The sequence below is a fragment of the Sinocyclocheilus anshuiensis genome, unplaced genomic scaffold (genome assembly GCF_001515605.1).
Source record: "Sinocyclocheilus anshuiensis isolate Anshui unplaced genomic scaffold, SAMN03320099.WGS_v1.1 scaffold1239, whole genome shotgun sequence".
NCBI lineage: Eukaryota > Metazoa > Chordata > Actinopteri > Cypriniformes > Cyprinidae > Sinocyclocheilus > Sinocyclocheilus anshuiensis.
The window spans coordinates 831,098-852,714 of NW_015540949.1; the positions used below are offsets into that span (position 1 = coordinate 831,098).

The window sequence follows — 21,617 nt, forward strand, 5'->3', positions numbered from 1 at the left end:
ACAGACGTGTTTAAAACTAGCTAGGTTAATTTTTTATAATAGTTTATAAAACAAATATATCTCACAACAACAAATGTACTTCTAATATTCGAGAAGAATAAAAATAAGTGCACAGACCAAGTGCACCGTATTGGTGGAATGTACCATGTCCAAATTGGGTAAACATAATCTCAGACATCCATCTTAAAAGCCTTTCAATCATTAAAGTGGCCAAAACCAGATTATGGGAGGGCATCCATGAGACATGGACGTTGTAAATGATGTAAGCAGCAGTAAAGTCAAGGTTGTATGATCGCGCTCTGGCAGAAGATCCTCTGCGCTCCCGCGGCGCAGCAGTCACTGTGTGCTTGGACAGCAGGGCGGGACGACAGCATCTGAGCAGTATGTATCTTTCAATAAACTCCTCATATCCACAAATTTAGCCGTCATTTTCGGACAAAACAATAGTCACTTTAGTGATTTTAAACTATATTTTACCTGTGGTGTCGCCATTTTCATAGAAAATATTCAACGAAATGACTCAATTTAAAAGCTTCCCCTGTGAATAACGTTTTCTATGTGAATGAGATTCCAAATTAATTTATGATTTTAACAATGGTTTTTGAACGGAAATTCTGATACCACGTCTTTAAGGGTCGGGTCGGTAAACGTTATTGATTGCGGCAGTATTTAAAGCTACAGGATTCGCTCCAAACTGCGAAATTCGTCAACACTCTCCGACTTTGAACGTTTATTAAAAGCGCACATATTTCAATGTGGAACCGACGAATTGTATCATTTTAGTTCTCTGAACACCTTGAAGCACCTTGAAGTTATAATTTAAGCGACATGTTAACGTGGTAGATATTGTCTAGAACCCTATTCGCACGGGATTAGTATTATCTGGGGACCTTGTGTGATTTTGAAATTAACCCCCCACCTCTGAATTCCGTGTGGTGCATTCGCACGGGATAAGCGAAGCCTGTGATTTTACTCGAATTTAGACAACCTCCGCAATTATTACAAATGACTGGAGGTCACCAGGTAATGCTAATCCTGTGCGAATAGGGCTCTAGGACGCAATACTCTGTGTATGCTAGCAGGTTAGATCAGTATTTATTCTGTAAACTCAAAATGTCACACGGTTTTTGGTGCCTGTGATTGTACGGTGTGTTATATTGTATTCTTATATAACACAGCACAAAACCACCTGCCCCATCAAGACCATTAACTCCAGATTTACACCTACTATCAGACTATCAGCATCGAAGATAAACAGCAAACATGGGCAAGAAGGACAAACTGAGTTTATCAAATGGCAAAAAAGGGGAGAATGGCGATGTAAGGTAAATGACTACTTTTATAAAGCAAGCCAGGTTACATTGATGTTTTAAGAGCTATTTGTTCTTACAAATACATTTGTTTGATCTGTAATTATGGTTTATGGTTCATGTCCTGGGATAATATATTCATGTCACGAAATATTTAGATCATTTGTTTTATAGTCAACAAGGATAACGATGTAACTGTAAATTATTAAAAATATTTACATTTATTGTATTATTATTTTAGATTATTTATTTATTTGCTTATTTATTTATTTTTTTGTTTACTTTTTCATTTTTCAAAATGAATTGTGAATTTTTTTCCAGCAGTGAAAAAAATGGCAAGGAAGAGGAGAATGAAAAGGTGGAGATGGTGGGAACATTTGAAATAGTGAGTGAAATATTAAATATATTATTAGTATTTGTAGTACTGTTATCATTTATGATTTGTGAAATTAATAATAACTTCACAGCCATAAAGTTGTATGTACTAAACCATTTTAAATGAAAAAAATACTTTTTATTTTAAATATTTTTTTAAATACTCCAGCAATGCTGTAACCAATGGATTAAAATAAGCCTAAATTAAAAATGGATGTGGTGAAGAAGTAATTTTGTTGATTGAGATTTCATGGATTCTTTTCGCTAAAATGCCTTAAGACTAAATCCCTTGAACAATATTGGCATTGATTGCCGGTTTTACTATGTATCCTTAAATGCTCACATCATGGTATTGGCTTTCTGAGCTTGATCACACTGCTGTTTATTTCATTTTTAAGAGTCAATAAAAATATAAATATCAGTAAAAATAGATATAAAAAATGCTTTAAGACTAACTTATTCTCAAAGAAGTGTGTCCGTGTGTCAGTTCCGCTATGCAGATGGTGTCGACATTTTTCTGATGCTGCTTGGCACAGTCATGTCCATAGCTAATGGGACAGTACTTCCTCTCATGGTTATTGTATTTGGAGACATGACAAACAGCTTTGTGGATGATACAATAGCAGAGAATATAAAGAACATCACCCTTCCACCCAGTGAGTGTATAATTAGTATCCCTCATTAATCTACTATTACCCTGTTTCACAGGGAAATCTGTGGTTTTCTCAAAACTAACAATAACATGTGGTCTTTTCATCTCTAGACTTCACCTTCCCACAGCCCAGTAATGAGTCTTTAGGAGAGCAGATGACAAGGTAAGACCACTGTGCTTTGCATTGGAACACTGTCATTTTCTTTCATGTTTTAATGTAATTAAAAAATCTTTCTTAGTGTATGATAGTCTTGTTTCTCCTTCTCAGGCATGCTATATACTACAGCATCATGGGATTTGTAGTTTTGTTTGCGGCATATATGCAGGTGGCCTTTTGGACTCTTGCTGCAGGACGTCAGGTGAAGAAACTTAGAAAGAGATTCTTTCACTCAATCATGAAACAGGAGATCGGCTGGTTTGATGTCAATGAGACAGGACAGCTCAACACACGCCTCACAGAGTATGACATGCAATAAGAGTCATTTATCTATATGTTATGCACACAGTGACACACACCTACATCACACTCTTTTTTTTGTCTCTGCAGTGATGTCTACAAAATAAATGAAGGCATTGGGGATAAGCTTGGCATGCTGCTTCAGAATCTGACCACCTTTCTAACTGGTATCATCATTGGTTTTGTCAAAGGCTGGAAGCTGACCCTCGTCATTCTCGCTGTTAGTCCTTTACTCGGGATCTCAGCTGCTATCATTGCAAAGGTGGGATAAAAAGGAATATGAAGAGAGAGCGTTTTAATGTTTTTACATCTATAGTAAGCTCCTGACTCACATAGTGCCCCTCAACAGCCCTATTTTAGTTTATTATTGTGGCTTTATTACTGTACACATTTCTATCTAGCTGTAAAATAGAATAAAATAATGTAAATGGTCAACAAGGACAAATACAGAGATATTATAGCTGTAAGTTTGGCATCAGTAAGATAAAAAAATAAAGTATTCTGCAAGGATGCATTAAATTGATCAGAAGTGACAGTAAAGACATTTATAATATCATAAAGTATTTCTATTTTAAATAAATGCTGTTCTTTGGAACGTTCTATTCATCAAAGAAATCCTGAAACAAATATCACAGTTTCCACAAAAATATTAGACAACAGGACTGTTTTCAACATTGATAATACTTATTACAATGATTATTGTAGGATCATGTGACACTAATGGCTGCTGAAAATTCAGCTTTGCCATCTTTGTAAAATTAAAATTGTTAAATTTATTTTTTTCTGTATTTTTGATTAAATAAATGCAGTCTTGGTGAGCATAGGAGATTTCTTTCAAAAACAGTTATTGGACTAAAAACAGCCCAAAGTTATTTTGATGCAGTGAAAAAGCAACATTGTATCCCTACCTCATTAGGTGATGACATCATTCACATCGAGGGAACAGACGGCCTACGCCAAGGCTGGAGCAGTGGCTGAGGAAGTGCTGTCATCCATCAGAACGGTCTTTGCCTTTGGTGGACAGAAGAAAGAGATACTGAGGTGTGTTTGAAAGTCGTCCTGTTTCTCAAAGAACGTCAGCACTGTTTCTTAGCAGAAGTCAGATGATGACATACACGTTTTGTGGTACATGACACAGAGTGATAAACCACCTGACCTTTCTATGACCTAAACCTAAACCAGTTCACTTCCCAAACCATCTTAGAACCATAAAGACTAGACAACTACGAAGGAGACAACTCGGTTTTAGAACATTATGGTCTGGTCTTGAAAGTTTCTGTCTATTTGCTGTCCTCTAATGTGAATAGGAGAAACTTGGGGAAGAGGGTGTGGAATCAGTTTGATCGTCATATTTTTTGCATCAAGGATAATAAATGACTTTTTTTTCTGTTTTTCAAAGGTATCACAAAAACTTAGAGGATGCCAAGAACGTTGGCATAAGGAAGGCCATCACTGTGAACATTGCTATGGGCTTCACATTCTTCATGATCTATATGTCCTATGCACTGGCCTTTTGGTATGGTAGCACTCTTATCCTGGCTAAAGAATATGATATCGGCATACTTTTAACTGTGAGTCACAGCAGTGTTATTACAAAACTTCACAAAACTCTGGTCTTCTGAAACCAAGAATCACATTGGTCCCCACCCCCCAAAATGATTACACCATAAATAGCAAGTGGTCATGTTTTCTTCATGGGAACTTAAAGCAGACTGATAAATAAGCATGAGATTGCCTCACGAGTGCATTTTCTGTTCCTCTATTTCAGGTTTTCTTTTCAGTCCTAATTGGAGCTTTCGGCATAGGTCAAACGTCTCCTAACATCCAGTCCTTCTCTAGTGCAAGAGGGGCCGCCCACAAAGTTTTCCACATCATTGATCATGTGAGTGAACTCATTGTTAGCTAATCATTAATGCTTTCAGGATATTATGTTACATAATTGTTGGAAGAAAAAAAGATCCATAATGTAATTGCTACCTGGATGCTAGACAGGATATTAGTATTTTATTCCCTCAATTAAAAAGTTAAAAATGCCTTAAAACCGTAAAATCTGACTCTGACCATTCGTCCCATCTAAACTAACTAAACACTTCCCCTTTTCTAAAAATAGCACTGTGTGATTTATTTTTTTTTTGGTATCGTATCTTTTATTCAGATTCAGATGGAGTTTTCCTACAATACTTGTCAGAACACAATATATGCATGTCTTTTAATCAAGGCTGCAAAAGGCTTGCAGCCTTTTAAAAGGCTGCAAGCCAAGAATATAACTAGTTAACCTCTTAACTGTTACCCATCCCCTCAGAGGGACACCTAAGTTTACTTCACTATATTACAAATAAATCCTAATCTAACCATGACAAACTATATATCGTTGGAAATGTCTAAGACTTCTAAATAGATATTTTACCACTGTCTTTTTGTTACAAATTATATAGGAACACTAATAGATTAATTTATGACAAGAGTGCACCTCAAAAATCTACATCATAACAGGAGTTCTGACCTTTGTCACAAAAAGTATTTTTTCATTGCCTTTTTTCCTATCACGCTTTAGAAATCATCATAAATTATGCACTCTTTCTGAAATGATTTAAAAAATACATGAATGACTGGAAAAGTAATGGAGAAGTCAAGGAAATCCATTAATCAAATAAGGCTGGGAAGCCTGACTTTTGAAGAATATTGCATTGTTATCTGACTTATTTCTGAATTATAGCTCCAGATATATTCTGGTTATTTTTACATCCTTTCAGCTGTACTGTACAGTACAGATCATTTAGCCAATCATACACATGCGAAAGTTCAATGAATCTGTATCTCCTTCCTCCTTCAGAAAGTGCAGCTCATATTGCTTTAATTTTTTGAACATTTAAACATAGCAGACAGCAAAACTGTTTGATTTGTAACTTCTGTTCGGTGTTCCAAGAAGGGCAAGCCTGAACAATTAAAACACACACACACACAGGACTAAACTTTGTCTTTATTTAGATGTTCAAGTTTAAACAAACATCACACACACAGTGAGCAGACAGCAGCTTTGAGATAAAATCCAGAGCCAAGTTGCATAACTTCCCCTCATTGTTTTAGCACCATGAAAAATGGCCTGGGCTCAGGATCAGAGGTGCTTTCCTACTGAGATCCAATGAATAGAAGACCACAGGGAACCATTTTTCTCTGGTGTAGAGCAATTAGTGTGATATTGACGTCTATTAGTCTGAATGAAGTTTGATTATGAACTTACCTCTGTCCCTTACTGGAATGGAATTTGTATTTAAAATAACACATTTCTCTCATAATCCTTTTTTTCACCAACAGGAACCCAAAATCAACAGTTTCTCTGAGGAAGGCTACAAACTTGATGTTGTAAAAGGAAACATAGAGTTCAAAAACATTCACTTCACATACCCCTCACGACAGGATGTGAAAGTAGGACCATCAAAAGATTAATTAAAAACCATTTGAACCAAATAACTTTACAGAATGAAATGACTCCAGCTATGGCTCTGTTTTGGCTTGTAGGTTCTGAATGGCATGAATCTTAAAGTTATAAGTGGACAGACCATTGCTTTGGTGGGGAGCAGTGGGTGTGGAAAAAGCACAACAATCCAGCTCCTACAACGCTTCTATGACCCACTGGAAGGAACGGTAAGTACAAAGAGAGGCTGAGAGATACAATCTCCTTGACCTTCCTGTTCTTTATCCCAACTTTCAATTTTCTTTTCCTCTAACCCCTCAGGTGACTATAGATGGCCATGATATTCGCTCTCTGAACGTGCGAGGTCTGAGAGAACTGATTGGCGTAGTCAGCCAGGAGCCGGTGCTGTTTGCCACAACTATCTCAGAAAACATCCGCTATGGCCGCCAAGATGTCACCCAGGAGGAGATCGAGCAGGCCGCACGTGAAGCCAATGCCTACGACTTCATCATGAAGTTCCCAGATGTACATCATTTTACTTTTAAGGTAATCTGATCAAAAAGATTGATCAGGTAGGCTCTGACCAATATCTCTGGTAATTTTCAGAAATTTGAGACTCTAGTTGGAGAGAGGGGCACCCAGATGAGTGGTGGACAAAAGCAGCGTATTGCTATTGCAAGAGCGCTTGTGCGCAACCCAAAAATCCTACTTCTTGATGAGGCTACGTCTGCTCTGGATGCAGAGAGTGAGACTATTGTGCAAGCAGCGTTAGATAAGGTAACAAAAAACTGCGGTCTGGAAAAACACTGGAAATATTGTGTGTGTGTGTATATATCAATTTTTTATACATCTGTATAGGTCAGGCTGGGCAGAACTACCATTATAGTGGCTCACCGGCTGTCTACTATTCGAAATGCTGATGTCATTGCTGGATTCCAGAATGGTGAAATTGTAGAACTGGGCACACATGACGAACTGATGGAGAGAAAAGGAATCTACCACTCTCTTGTTACTATGCAGGTTAGAAACCCACAGTGCAATACGTGCACACACACACACATGAGCTCTGTATGCAACTGTGGCACATTGCTGTTAAAAACATGAAAGGTCGTCAGAGCCTATTGTCTTGTGGGTAGTGCACTGACATCTGGAGTTCGAGTTTGAGTGCCAATCAAGGACTTTTCCTGGCCCTATTCCCCTCTTAATTGTTTTCATTCTCTCATTTTCCTGTCGTGTCCATTAAAGGTGAAAATAGCCCTGTGAAATGGCTTTGACATAACATTAAAGGACATTGACTGTCAGAGATTTGTAGCAACTAGAAGTCATTCATGTTCTACAAGAGTTGCCAGTTTGAAGCAACATGAGTAACAGTAGCTATCAAAGATATTGAGCAGATAGTAAAGCTCACACAATCTTTGTCAAATATTGCTGTGAAGTAGCAACCAAAACTACAGGGACTTGACAATCTCAAATGGTTGAATTACTGTCATTGTGATCAGCCCTTTAAACTTCCACAATGTAACCCATTTTATAAAGATGTAATGCAGTGTATCTATCTGGATTTGACTGGATAGTTTGAAGCTGAAACATGTTATCATTTAAAGGGTTAGTTCACCCAAAAATTAAAATTCTGTCATTAATTACTCACCCTCATGTCGTTTCAAACCCATAAGACCTTCGTTTCGAAAAGTATTCTCGTAGCTTCGTATAATTGCGGATGAACCCCTGATGTCACATGGATTATTTTACCGATCTCCTTGCTACGTTTCTGGACTTGGGAACATTTCAGTTGCGTTGCTGTCTGTGCAGGGTCAGACAACTCTCAGATTCCATCAAAAATATCTAAATTGGTGTTCCGGAGATGAACGAATGTCTTACGGGTTTGAAACGACATGAGGGTGAGTAATTAATGACAGAATTTTCATTTTTGGGTGAACTAACCTTTTAAGTCTAGTGGTATTGGTCCTGCCTGCTTTGGTTAGCAGCAGAAAATAAAAGTTTCAGAGGCAAGCAAGTTGTTATATTTTGCTGAAAGATTATTAAGTCAAATATTTATTTCGCATGCTCTGATGAATTGTGCATGATAACACAGGGAAATTGAATTCTGTGGTCTATAATGAGTTTCCTTGTTTAAATCCCAGATGTTTAAGAGCACAGAGGAGGGCAAAGAGGAGATGACTATGGATGAAAAGAGTCCCTCAGTCAGCTCTCTGAATGATCGCACACTCTTCAGACAGAAATCAAGAAGTGGCTCAGAAAAAGATCAGCAGGATGAAGAGACACAGACAGAGGAGGTGAGATTGTAGAAGGTATTTTGATTGAAATTATTTTACATATTTCACATATTTGTTCTCTCTTTTGTTTGTAGGAAAAAGCTCCAAATGTCTCCTTCCTGACAGTCCTGAAACTGAATAAACCGGAATGGCCATATATGGTGGTTGGAGTTTTATGTGCCACCATAAACGGAGGCATGCAGCCTGCATTTGCTGTCATTTTCTCTAAAATCATTGCTGTATGTTGCACGTGAAAATTAAATATTAATAATGATTACCATTATTGACAGTCAGCATTACTGAGACATTTTTCCTCATACATTTATTTTCCTGTCTCCTCCTCGTTTCTTCTTCTTCTCTAGGTGTTTGCTGAGATAGATCAGGATCTTGTACGAAAGAGGACTGAGCTCTACTCTCTGCTGTTTGCTGGCATTGGGGTTGTGTCCTTTTTCACTTTGTTCTTTCAGGTTTGTTTTTTGTTACAGCATCAATGTTTAAACACAGAAAATATAAACTGCCTTGAATGCTAAATAAAAATTGTAGAACTTGACTATATATGATAATAAATTACTTGGGTACCATCTTGATACACATTCAGTTCAAAAGTGTAGTCAGAGATGAAGTATGGTTTTATAGATTAAAGGTGTTCACGTGAGGTGTTTCAAAGGAAATTTTTGTTCTGATAAGCATACTTGTGAGGTGCATCCTGTACATCGAGTGGTGATAAAAAGTTCATATGATCTTTCTTATCTGAAAGCTGATCACTTGTGAAATACCACTTTGTAAACACCAATGAGTAGCAGACAGATCTGTCAATTATTTGCCTGGTCAAACTAAACCTGCTAAAATTCACAAATGCTAAAAGATTACATTTAACTCTTACAATAGAACTCAAATGAATAGAAAAAAATAAAATATATTTAAATATAAAAACAGGATAAAACAAATTCCAAAATTTATTATAAAATTACATATACTTTGAAATAAATAGATTACAAAATTAGGGATGCACCGATACCACTTTTTCCAGTACTCGCCCGATACCGATACTTTTATTTTTGGTAGTGATGTTTATAGTGAATGCCCCTATGAATGGTTGTATTTTTACGATTTAGTTTTAATCCAAATGATGCGTGTGCTAAGTGAGTGAATATCAAAGATCACAAAACAGAATTGCGCGCGCGCTCTCTCTCTCTCTCTGTCTCTCTCTCTCTCTCTCTCTACCGTTAAGTAACTTGTGCATTGTTTTACTTACTTGTTTTTGACATATCCGACCGAACTACAAACTTCCCAGTGATGTCTGTGAGAAAGGTATATTCACTCGACAAGCTCGCGCATCTGCGCCGCCGCGCGCTCAATCCACTCAGCGTGATTGTTTATCAGCTCGCACACATCGGCTATACAGGCGTTAATACTGAATGTTTAACATTATATTCATTGCATACATATACTTCGTAGCAGACATCCTTAACTCCTTTCTGCTGTCTGTTGTCGGTGTTTCTTTGTTTGAATATGGCGCTTATCACATGCTGTGTGGTATCCGCGTTTGGTATCGGGGCATTTTAACGAGTACGAGTACAGGAGACCAGTATCGGTATCGGTGCATCCCTATACAAAATATTTATATTTCAATTTAAATGTTGTTTTTTCTTTTCTTTCTGTTCACCAAAGAATACTGGAAAAGTATCAGTTTCCACAAAAATACTAAACAGCTGTGTTCAACATTGATAATAAGCAATGCACCTTGAGTACCAAACTAGCATATTAGAATGATTTCTGAAGGATCATGTGACACTGAAGACTGGAGTAATGATGCTGGAAATTCAGCTTTGCCACTACTAGATTAAAAAAAAAACATTTAAAAATATATTAAAATATAAAAAAAGTTATTGTAAATTGTAATAATATTTCACCATATTACTATTTTACTGTATTTTTTATATCAAATAAATGCAGCCTTGGTGAGCAAGAGACTTTCAAAAACATTTTAAAAAATGTTTACCAACCCCAAAATTTGATCCCCCCCCATCAGTTATTAAAGCCCTTTTATGGATTTTGTGGAGAAAAAAAATTTGTGCTTCATCAAATCAAAATACAACTATAAATGTCAGAACATATTAAACACATTGTATTAGTCAAAACACATGACAATTTTTAAAAACCCTTTTAAGAAACAATGTTATGTCTTTGTCAAAACAGCCTCATTTTTGTTGTATTTTTCACAGTTTTGAATTTCTTTTAGGGTTTCTGTTTTGGAAAAGCTGGTGAGATTCTGACCATGCGACTGAGGTTTAAAGCCTTTAATGCTATGATGAGACAGGTGAGACGATAACTGCCATAAACCAATCATCTCAAGATTTACCCCAAAGAAGCTTTTTATGGATGTCTGCTGATGGAGAGTAGTTTGACACCTGTCTGTGTGTATTTTAGGACCTGAGCTGGTATGATAATACTAAGAACAGTGTGGGTGCGCTGACCACCAGACTGGCTGCAGATACAGCTCAAGTGCAGGGTGTAAGTCTTATTTTCTATTCCACCACAGAGAGTAACACATAGTCCCACACGTTGTCCCAAGCTCCTAAATTGATACCCATGTACAGTAACAAAGTAGCTCATCACTAATGGCACTATGACTCCCAATTTCCTATGTACTGTATTTTTTTAAGATCAATTTGATTTCAGCTTAGTCTGCTTTATTAACGTCAAAAACTATATATTTGTATTACAAATGTAGTACAGATTAAATACTGTTTAAATTTAAGAAATTAAGTTGTGTGTTGAAAATGGCATGTTTTGTTTACCATTTTAACACAGTAGCTCATCACAAATGGCACACTGACTTTATTTTCAACAGGCAACTGGTGTAAGATTGGCAACACTGGCACAGAATGTGGCCAACTTGGGCACCGCCATTATCATCTCATTTGTGTACGGCTGGCAGTTGACCCTCCTCATTCTCTCCATCGTGCCAATCATGGCTGTGGCTGGAGCCATCCAGATGAAGTTACTGGCAGGACATGCTCTAAAAGACAAGAAAGAGCTTGAGCAAGCTGGGAAGGTGAACATTTATACTTATGCTTTAATGCAGCACAAATTAAATCACTTGTCTTAAATTACTACCTTGTCCACAATGTATTTTTTTTCCCATTCAGATTGCAACTGAAGCCATTGAGAATATCCGTACTGTGGTTTCATTGACCAGGGAAAGCAAGTTTGAGACTCTGTATGAAGAAAACTTAGTTGTGCCCTACAAGTATGTTTAAATCGACTAATAATAATTCTATTATATATCTATTAGGATTCAAAATGAGCTTGATAATTGATGATAAGATAATTGATGTTTGTCTGATTTCCTTAGAAACGCTAAGAAAAAAGCACATGTTTTCGGCCTGACTTTCTCCTTCTCTCAAGCGATGATCTATTTTGCCTATGCTGGCTGTTTCAAGTTCGGCTCTTGGCTCATTGAACAAAAGTTGATGACCTTCGAGGGTGTCTTTCTGTAAGTGACTCAATACATGTCTGTTATAAGACTCTCTCACAGCAGACGAAGGAATATGTGATCAAAAGCCTCCACAGTAGTATTGACATGATCCAGTGTCATCTACAATGTGTGTCACAGGTAGTTCAAATGTGTACAAATGAAACAGTAGTGAGTGAGGTTAAGTAGTAGAGACACAAACAAAGCTAAAACACACTACAGTGCAGGGGTTAAGTAGGAGTGGATTGGGAGGTACAAAGTCTGCTGGTTTGTTGAGTAATTTCGCTCTTAATGAACCAATAAACCTTATATATACACTTTTCCCCCATCTGTAGCTGTCATGAACAAATACAGCCCTTACCTCTTATTGATGGGAAGTATAATGTGAAGTTCAGGATCCACAGCAAAACGTCCTGATCAGCTCAGCAGAGTTCTTACCACTATGAAGCCCGTATTGGAGATTTATGAACTACATCCAGATAATGTGTTACCCTTAATAAATTACTCGGAGTCTTGATTAAAAGAAAGTTTATCGAATCACCATATACAAATGGCTTCGCTTTATTAAAATCAGTAACTCATAAGCAAACATCAAGAAAGTAACAGCGTGTATTCTTCACCCGTTTCTCGGCCCCGCAAAATCATAAAGCACTCGATTATATAGAAGAGGGCGTATACAAAATCCCTCTCCTGCAAAGCATCTATTGAAACTCTCTACTGGATAAATGCATGTCACTCAAAACACTTGGTCACACCCTTTGTTTTAGCGGGTTGCAATTCCATTACATCATCACACTAAGCACAGCATACACACATGCATACATCTCTAAAAAATTATATGCATAGAAGTTCAAACAAAGTTCATCTCCTATACGTTAACACAGGATGTCTGACCTTTTTGTGCTACCCACAATTATGCATCTACACTACTACAATGCAGCAACACCTTTGCAAAAATATACGAGCAAGTTTTCACACCTTAACATTTTCCATTTGTTAACTGTTAACCCAGATAGGGACACCTGCTCTCGCTTTTTGACAGGATGTCAGTTTAACCATTTATACTTTTGGAAGCGGCGTTGGCTCTTTGAATTCTCAAACAGTCAACCTCACCTCGCAAAGTTTCCATCTTCAAATTAAACTCATTAACTTCAATAAATTGTTTAACCCTTTTCATCAACCGTTTATTTACACGTTCATGTTGTCGAATTATCCGAAGCAGTTCCTTAGCCATCAAGAGCATGTCCACGGTCTCCTGTCTGGTCACTTCTGCTTCCCTTCTTCTCCATTTCTGCTTTCTTTTTTGCGTTCCGATGATGCCTCCTCTGCATGGAGTCTAAAAGCAGATCATTAATAGGAATCTCTAGTTTACTTTTTTGGTTTAATCTTCTAATATGTGGAGTTTGACCGGGAAATTGAATAATTTGTCCTTCAGGTTTCTACAGTATCAGTTAATAATTACAGAAGAAAAAGTGAGTCAGAATAAACTATCCAGATGAGCAGTGAAAACTTATATTCTCTTAGACGACACAGAAACAAGGCTGGTGATTCATTACATTTACAGATAGAAGATTCAAGAGGATACATGTTTTCTAACAAGTGGGCTTTTTTAAACAGCGATAATTAAAACTCTGTTCTCTTAATAACTAATTAAATAGCAGTGTTTACCCATAGTCCCAGAGTCTAATAAAAATTATGAAATGGGCTACACATAGATATTGTGTATGCAATATAATCTGACTGATAATCACTGAATTAACGATTGGGAAAACATTAGTTTTGTCATTCATTCAATACTATTATATATATTATATATAATATAATTCTATCGTATTATAATATATATTCAATTTCAGTTTAGTAAGCTTTATTGCCATGAATAAAACTGTGCAGTTTCAGAGAAAAACAAGTAAAATAGAATTGCAATAGCGAAAATAATTACATTTAATTTAAACATCCTAATAACAACCAACACAAAACAGTGCCTTGTATAGTCAGTAGATTGATTAGATACAATAGTAGGGCCCTATGAAGTCTGTTTTATTTTTTTCCAAATTCCATTTTTGCTGTTTTTTTCCCATATTAATATTTCTAGACTCCATTTTAACTGTTAAATTTAATTTGAGTAATCAAAAACGTTATTGGCACAAAAAAGCATGAATTGAAATCATTAAATGTATACAATTTAACAACAATTTATTAAACATTTAACAAAAATTAAATTTTTATGGCCCTATGATATGTTGTTTATTATGTATTATTATTATGATATGTATTTTTTCTCAAATTCCATTTTGTATTTACCAAATTCTGTTTTTACATTTTAATGGTTTAATTACATTTTAATACTCAATCAAAAAGCATGTCAATTAATTGAGTTCATAAAACAACTTAGTTTATTATTATTATTATTATTATTATTATTATTATCATTATTATTATTATTATTATTATTTTTACAGTAATAGGGCCCTATGGGCCCTATCCAGACATTCTGTGTTGTGTATTTACATTTCTCTGGTAATCAAATTAAGGCATAATAACATTAATTTAAATGATCTTTTAATCCAATTAAAATTAAACAAACCCTTCATTTTTGGTAAATAAAGCGCTGCACAACGGAGGTTTACTGGAAAGAAAACATGGATGAAAAATAGTGTGGTTATTTCTTTAAAAAAATCAAGTTTTAATAATAATTGTATTATTATTATTCGTAGTAGTATTACATTAAGATGTATATTCTACTGTACAATAGGAATATATTTCTGTCACAATTTCTTCAAGTTAAACTGAACTTTTATTTTAATGTGTAGCTGTGAAGACCTTTAAGTTTCTGCGTGTATATGATTATGATGATAGTTCTTCTCAAATGAAATAGTAAAATGATTGAGACGATGTTCATGTTCTCATATAGTGAGTTGGCAGAGGCTGAAAACACCGCAAGCGTCACGCACGCTTCAGTATGTGTGTAGTAAACATAACTGCGAGTCTGCGCCATTCATTCACACAGAGACACACAGAACATGCAAGTCTTTTTACAATTTAATATTCCCAGACACTAGTGCATATCGTCATTTGATTTGTGTACTGACCTACTTTGATTTTTTCAACCAAAATTTTACAAATTCTGTGACATTCCGCGTTATACAGTAAATTCTATTTTTATTACTGTTTTAGTATTTTTTTTATTCATTTTTATTAATTAGTTTTATTTTATGTATTTGTGTGTATGTATGTGTATATATATATATATATATATATATATATATATAGATAGATAAAATATTATTATTATTATTTTTTATTTTTTATTTTTTTATTATTATTTTTTTTTCACTTAATGTTCTTATGTGTCAAGTAACGACAGTGTTTTTTTATGGTTTTAGTTTTAGTTAATGTTAATAACCCTGGGTGATATATCTGTTTGTGTCTCTCAGTGTGATCTCAGCTGTGGTGTATGGAGCAATGGCTGTTGGAGAGGCAAACTCATTCACTCCAAACTACGCCAAGGCCAACAATAGTAGGGCCCTATGAAGTCTGTTTTATTTTTTTCCAAATTCCATTTTTGCTGTTTTTTTCCCATATTAATATTTCTAGACTCCATTTTAACTGTTAAATTTAATTTGAGTAATCAAAAACGTTATTGGCACAAAAAAGCATGAATTGAAATCATTAAATGTATACAATTTAACAACAATTTATTAAACATTTAACAAAAATTAAATTTTTATGGCCCTATGATATGTTGTTTATTATGTATTATTATTATGATATGTATTTTTTCTCAAATTCCATTTTGTATTTACCAAATTCTGTTTTTACATTTTAATGGTTTAATTACATTTTAATACTCAATCAAAAAGCATGTCAATTAATTGAGTTCATAAAACAACTTAGTTTATTATTATTATTATTATTATTATTATTATTATCATTATTATTATTATTATTATTATTTTTACAGTAATAGGGCCCTATGATTTTTTTCCAGACATTCTGTGTTGTGTATTTACATTTCTCTGGTAATCAAATTAAGGCATAATAACATTAATTTAAATGATCTTTTAATCCAATTAAAATTAAACAAACCCTTCATTTTTGGTAAATAAAGCGCTGCACAACGGAGGTTTACTGGAAAGAAAACATGGATGAAAAATAGTGTGGTTATTTCTTTAAAAAAATCAAGTTTTAATAATAATTGTATTATTATTATTCGTAGTAGTATTACATTAAGATGTATATTCTACTGTACAATAGGAATATATTTCTGTCACAATTTCTTCAAGTTAAACTGAACTTTTATTTTAATGTGTAGCTGTGAAGACCTTTAAGTTTCTGCGTGTATATGATTATGATGATAGTTCTTCTCAAATGAAATAGTAAAATGATTGAGACGATGTTCATGTTCTCATATAGTGAGTTGGCAGAGGCTGAAAACACCGCAAGCGTCACGCACGCTTCAGTATGTGTGTAGTAAACATAACTGCGAGTCTGCGCCATTCATTCACACAGAGACACACAGAACATGCAAGTCTTTTTACAATTTAATATTCCCAGACACTAGTGCATATCGTCATTTGATTTGTGTACTGACCTACTTTGATTTTTTCAACCAAAATTTTACAAATTCTGTGACATTCCGCGTTATACAGTAAATTCTATTTTTATTACTGTTTTAGTATTTTTTTTATTCATTTTTATTAATTAGTTTTATTTTATGTATTTGTGTGTATGTATGTGTATATATATATATATATATATATATATATATATAGATAGATAAAATATTATTATTATTATTTTTTATTTTTTATTTTTTTATTATTATTTTTTTTTCACTTAATGTTCTTATGTGTCAAGTAACGACAGTGTTTTTTTATGGTTTTAGTTTTAGTTAATGTTAATAACCCTGGGTGATATATCTGTTTGTGTCTCTCAGTGTGATCTCAGCTGTGGTGTATGGAGCAATGGCTGTTGGAGAGGCAAACTCATTCACTCCAAACTACGCCAAGGCCAAGGTGGCTGCTTCTCATGTGTTGATGCTCATCGACAGAGTCCCAGCCATTGACAATGCCTCAGAGGATGGAGACAAGCCGGTATTCCTTTCACACATGCACTTGAACACCAGAATACACAGTATGCCCAATACGCGATAAAAAGCTTTCTAATTGTAGTGAGTCTTAATTCTAGGCAAGATCTCAGAGTTCTTAGAAGCATGTCATGAAATTAATCATTTACCACTTCTGCTGTTCTATCCTAATCTGATAAGACTCAGGCAGAGCTGGACTCTGCCCACCATAAATATCCTGTGCCATTCAATGTGTTCATCAAGAGACAAATATATTGCCATGATGACACTAGTATACACAAATGTGCTCTGATGTGACTGTTTCCTGTGATCTTTGTAGGATAAATTTGAAGGGAATGTGAGTTTTGAAGATGTGCGTTTTAACTACCCATCCCGGCCGGATGTACCAGTGCTGCAGGGTCTCAGGCTCCGGGTGAAGAAGGGGCAAACTCTCGCTCTGGTGGGCAGCAGTGGCTGTGGCAAGAGCACCACCATCCAATTACTGGAGAGATTTTATGACCCTCAGCAGGGCAAAGTGGTAGGAGAACACACATACAGACAAGTGACTCAGAGACCACGGGCCCTATTATACACACGGCGCAAGGCGCGGTGCAAGTGTTTTTGATAGTTTCAGCCCGACGCAGTTCTCGTTTTCCCGTCCTGCGCCGCGTTGTTTAAATAGCAAATGCATTTGCGCCCATGGGCATGCTGGTCTAAAAAAGAGGTGTATTCAGGTGCATTGTTGGCGTGTTATTTTGAGGAACTGAAAATAGACTGCGCCATAGACCAACTCAAACCTGGTCTAAAGTCTGGCGCAATATTTTTTCTGTTATTTAAAGAGCGCGTTAGTAATATGCGCCGTTATTGCACGTTACTCCCAAAAACACACCCATTACTCATTAAGAGAATAGGGACAACCCGTTTAGACCATGCGCCCGGGCGCGCCGACCGTTTTCCCGTCGTTAAACTAGCAAAAGTGGATTCGGACACACCCTGAGTGCACCTGCGCCATGCGCTTTAGACCATGCGATTAGATCGTTAAAATAGGGCCCACATCTTTTAGCTTTTTTAGCATATATTATATAATAACTTTTATTGACATGTTAATGTTTTTCCCACGGATATCTAATTGACTAAATAGTCTCAGTTGCTAATCACTCGTCCAACTCAGCAAGATGTCATTCACGCACATACTTACACTGTCATTCAGTACACAACAGCCATGGAAGTCACAACCTTATTACCTTTCTCAAAGGTCAATAATAAGGCAGGCCAAAAAACAAGGAAATCCGGATATGCACATCAAAGGGTGCTTCTCTTTCACCTGCATACTTCAGGTCCTTAACCTTTATGACTCAGACCATAACACAGACCTGTTCACACGCTATTAACCTCCGTTTCATGTGATCTGATCACAAGTGGACAGTGCTAAACAATCTAACAGTCTAAACAAGATTTTTTTTTCTAATTGATCAAACCACATTCACAGTTAGTCACAGGTAGCTTTTTTTGTATATATATATAAAAACGTACAAAAAAAACCGACTACAAAAAACGTTATTATAGCAAAATAATATTTAGCCATTAGGTCCAAAAGCAAAATAATGTACCTGTTACAGAAATATGCATTGTATAATAAAGAAGCATTGAGATGCATTATACCAGTAATAAAACATAGTAACAAAAGTTACCCTTTATTAACAGATGCTGGATGACAATGACGCAAAGCAACTGAACATCCACTGGCTGCGCTTGCAAATTGGCATCGTTTCCCAGGAGCCTGTGCTGTTTGACTGCAGCCTGGCAGAGAACATCGCATACGGAGACAACAGCAGAAACGTCAGCCAGCAGGAGATCGAAGAGGCTGCTAAGGCTGCTAACATACATTCCTTTATAGAGGGGCTGCCACAGGTACAGTGCAACCATCGTCCTCATGTACACCCCATTCAAAAGTCAGGGGTCAAAACTAAGAATCTTTTTCAATACTTTTCTAAGAGAAATATTTTTTTTTAAATACATTTATTCAGCAAGGACACACTAAATTGATCATAAGTGACAGTAAAGATATTTTTATGTAACAAAACATTTCTATTTCAAATACAGTAAATGTTCTTTTGAACATTTTATTAATCAAAGAATCCTGGAAAAATACAGTAAGCAGCACAACTGTTTTCAACAACAACAACAAAAATGTTCTTGAACAGGAAAACAACATATTGGTTTCTGAAGGATCATGTGACACTAAAGACTGGAGAAATGGCTGCTGAAAATTCATATATTAAAATATATTATGCAATATTTTAAAATATTAAATTGTTATTGTAAATTCTAATAACATTTCAAATTATTAAAGTTTTTACCTTTTTTATCAAATAAATGCAACCTTGGTGACCACAAGAGACTTATTTTTAAAACCTAAAAATAGTACCAACCCAAAACAGTAGTGTACATTAGAAACAAAAAGCAATAAAATAAGCAATAAATGTTCTAATCTTGTAACAAACAAAAAAAAACAAAACAAAAAAAAAATATATATATATATTGAATGACTGTCTACAATTTTACTAAATAATATTGTGGTGTGGTTGCAGCAATACCAGACACAAGCAGGTGATAAAGGTACACAGCTGTCAGGAGGGCAGAAGCAGCGTATTGCTATAGCGAGGGCCATCCTCCGCAACCCCAAACTCTTGCTGCTAGATGAAGCCACATCTGCTCTGGACACTGAGAGTGAGAAGGTAAGATCACAGTTCACACAACAGCAGCATACACTTGTCATACACAGCTCAGTTATATATTATCGCCAAACTCATATCATTATCTATCACAATGGTTTCAACTAGAATTCAAAGCTATGAGTTTGCGAAAAAGAATCGACTTTGGTTGCCTGTTCATACAGATAGTATTCAAGCTGCTTCTGGATTTACAAGACAATTGAGAGCAGCGCCTGCTAGAAAATAGTGAAGATACTGTATTTATTTTACTCAACTTCCCTCGTCTCTCTTCTCTCTGTCCTGTGAGTAGATAGTGCAGGATGCTCTGGATAAGGCACGCGAGGGCCGCACTTGTATCATCATAGCCCACCGGCTGTCCACCATCCAGAACGCAGACCGTATAGCTGTTGTCCAAAACGGGGTGGTGATGGAGCAGGGCACACATCAGCAGCTCCTCAGCCAGCAGGGGGCGTACTACACCCTCGTCACCTCTCAGATGAGTCACTGATGGTCAAGAGCAGCAGCTGCACATGCAGATTCTAGAAAAAATGAAATTGAAATGCACTCCTGTGCTTGCGAGCCTGTATTTCATTTTAGGTGCCATTGCTACAGGAAGCCGGGAAAATAATAAGGATGTGGACATTTGTGTCCAAGCGTAATGTTAGCAGAGCAGAAGTCTGACTAAGCATTGTGTAACTGTCAGTGCCTTTAAAGTTTTAAGATGTAACATTAATCCAAATCAGCACTTTCTTGTTGCTGATTTAATTGTATTAAACAACAAAAAAAGGTATTTCTGTTAACCCTTCTACCAAGCACTACCATATTCTGATTTCCTGGTCACACTTTGTACACGTAGAGGGCAGAACATTTCAAATGTAATTGTCTTTACTTAATAATGTACAGTAATTTATATATACATAAATAATTTGTCCATCTGTGCCTAATAGCAAAAATGTTGCCTTGCTTTCTCATTAGTGAAGACAGTTATTATTCTTCAGGTGACAAGAAGACCAAAGAGTTTGTATTATGAGTGACTACATGATAGTGTTCTCTGTGTGTGGTGCCTTGATATTTATCAGACTAACATAAGGCTGGTTTATTTTGTCTTATGGCATTGTTTTCTTATCACACACTGTAAAAAAAAAAAGTTTAGAATAAAGATTTCATTTTTCATTAGCCTCATTTTTTTATTCATATTCTACAGTACACTGAAGTCATAAAAGTAGACAGTAGACTTTAAAATTCAAAACGTGTAGTTATTTTTTGCACCTACATTACATTTTAAAGACGCAATGAAATGCATGGTGCATTTCCTCTGAAATGTAGGACCGGCACTATTCTATTCATCAGTAGCTGATTGGAGGCAGATCTGAATGTGAGCTTGCAGTTGATTGCAAGAAAGCGCGGACAAACTGATTGGAAAAGTCCAGCATAAATCATGAGAGAGAGGTCTGCCATTTCACCCTTAGATCTGGAAAATAATTTTAAAAGAAAAAAAACATTCATTCATTCACAATAAGATGAACAACATGCATTTAGAAAAAGAACTTGGCTGAGTTTTCCTTTCATGCCGATTAAATTTACAAGTTAGTCATGTTTACAAACCTAAATCACATTCACAGCTGGTTGACTGTCACAGTGAAAGGATGCCATATGCCAAGCTAGATACTGATAAAGATTTTAATAATTCACTCGCCTTCCCATAAAATGAAAATATTTCACCAAGACACTGGTTTAAAGATTTGCTGCATTTACACAAATGTAAAACAAAATCCACAGCTGTGCTTTGACACTGAGACACTTATGAAATGAAGTCTAAATTACTGATTATTTCCACAAAAGTAACTATGCATTAAACAAGCATTTAGATTTGAG

At 35.7% G+C, this 21,617-nt stretch overlaps 1 protein-coding gene across 2 annotated transcripts; it reads left to right on the top strand.

The window, feature by feature from the left end:
• Positions 1-170: 170 nt before the first annotated feature.
• Positions 171-20,915, top strand: abcb4 (ATP-binding cassette, sub-family B (MDR/TAP), member 4). Of its 2 annotated transcripts, XM_016488045.1 has the most exons (29): positions 171-381; positions 1,179-1,325; positions 1,632-1,695; positions 2,173-2,341; positions 2,449-2,500; positions 2,606-2,797; positions 2,885-3,056; positions 3,711-3,835; positions 4,194-4,365; positions 4,563-4,676; positions 6,110-6,220; positions 6,314-6,439; positions 6,531-6,734; positions 6,816-6,986; positions 7,068-7,229; positions 8,351-8,503; positions 8,578-8,721; positions 8,845-8,949; positions 10,725-10,802; positions 10,913-10,996; positions 11,337-11,540; positions 11,635-11,735; positions 11,841-11,981; positions 15,398-15,470; positions 16,973-17,056; positions 17,369-17,566; positions 18,733-18,939; positions 19,620-19,766; positions 20,053-20,915. In XM_016488045.1, exons 2-29 carry the CDS (start codon positions 1,264-1,266, stop codon positions 20,248-20,250), a joined length of 3,813 nt encoding a protein of 1,270 aa, XP_016343531.1. In that variant the 5' UTR covers positions 171-381; positions 1,179-1,263; the 3' UTR covers positions 20,251-20,915. The 2 variants fall into 2 exon arrangements, with proteins under 2 accessions (XP_016343531.1, XP_016343532.1); XM_016488046.1 differs by lacking the exon at positions 15,398-15,470 and having other exon boundaries at positions 16,900-17,056.
• Positions 20,916-21,617: the final 702 nt, after the last annotated feature.

Bases quoted from the DNA above. Each gene is read 5' to 3' on its own strand.
- abcb4 (XM_016488045.1), top strand. From the start codon at position 1,264: ATGGGCAAGAAGGACAAACTGAGTTTATCAAATGGCAAAAAAGGGGAG. The intron at 6,440-6,530 runs GTAAGTACAAAG...CTAACCCCTCAG, and splicing joins ATGACCCACTGGAAGGAACG to GTGACTATAGATGGCCATGA. The intron at 17,057-17,368 runs GTATTCCTTTCA...TGATCTTTGTAG, and splicing joins CAGAGGATGGAGACAAGCCG to GATAAATTTGAAGGGAATGT.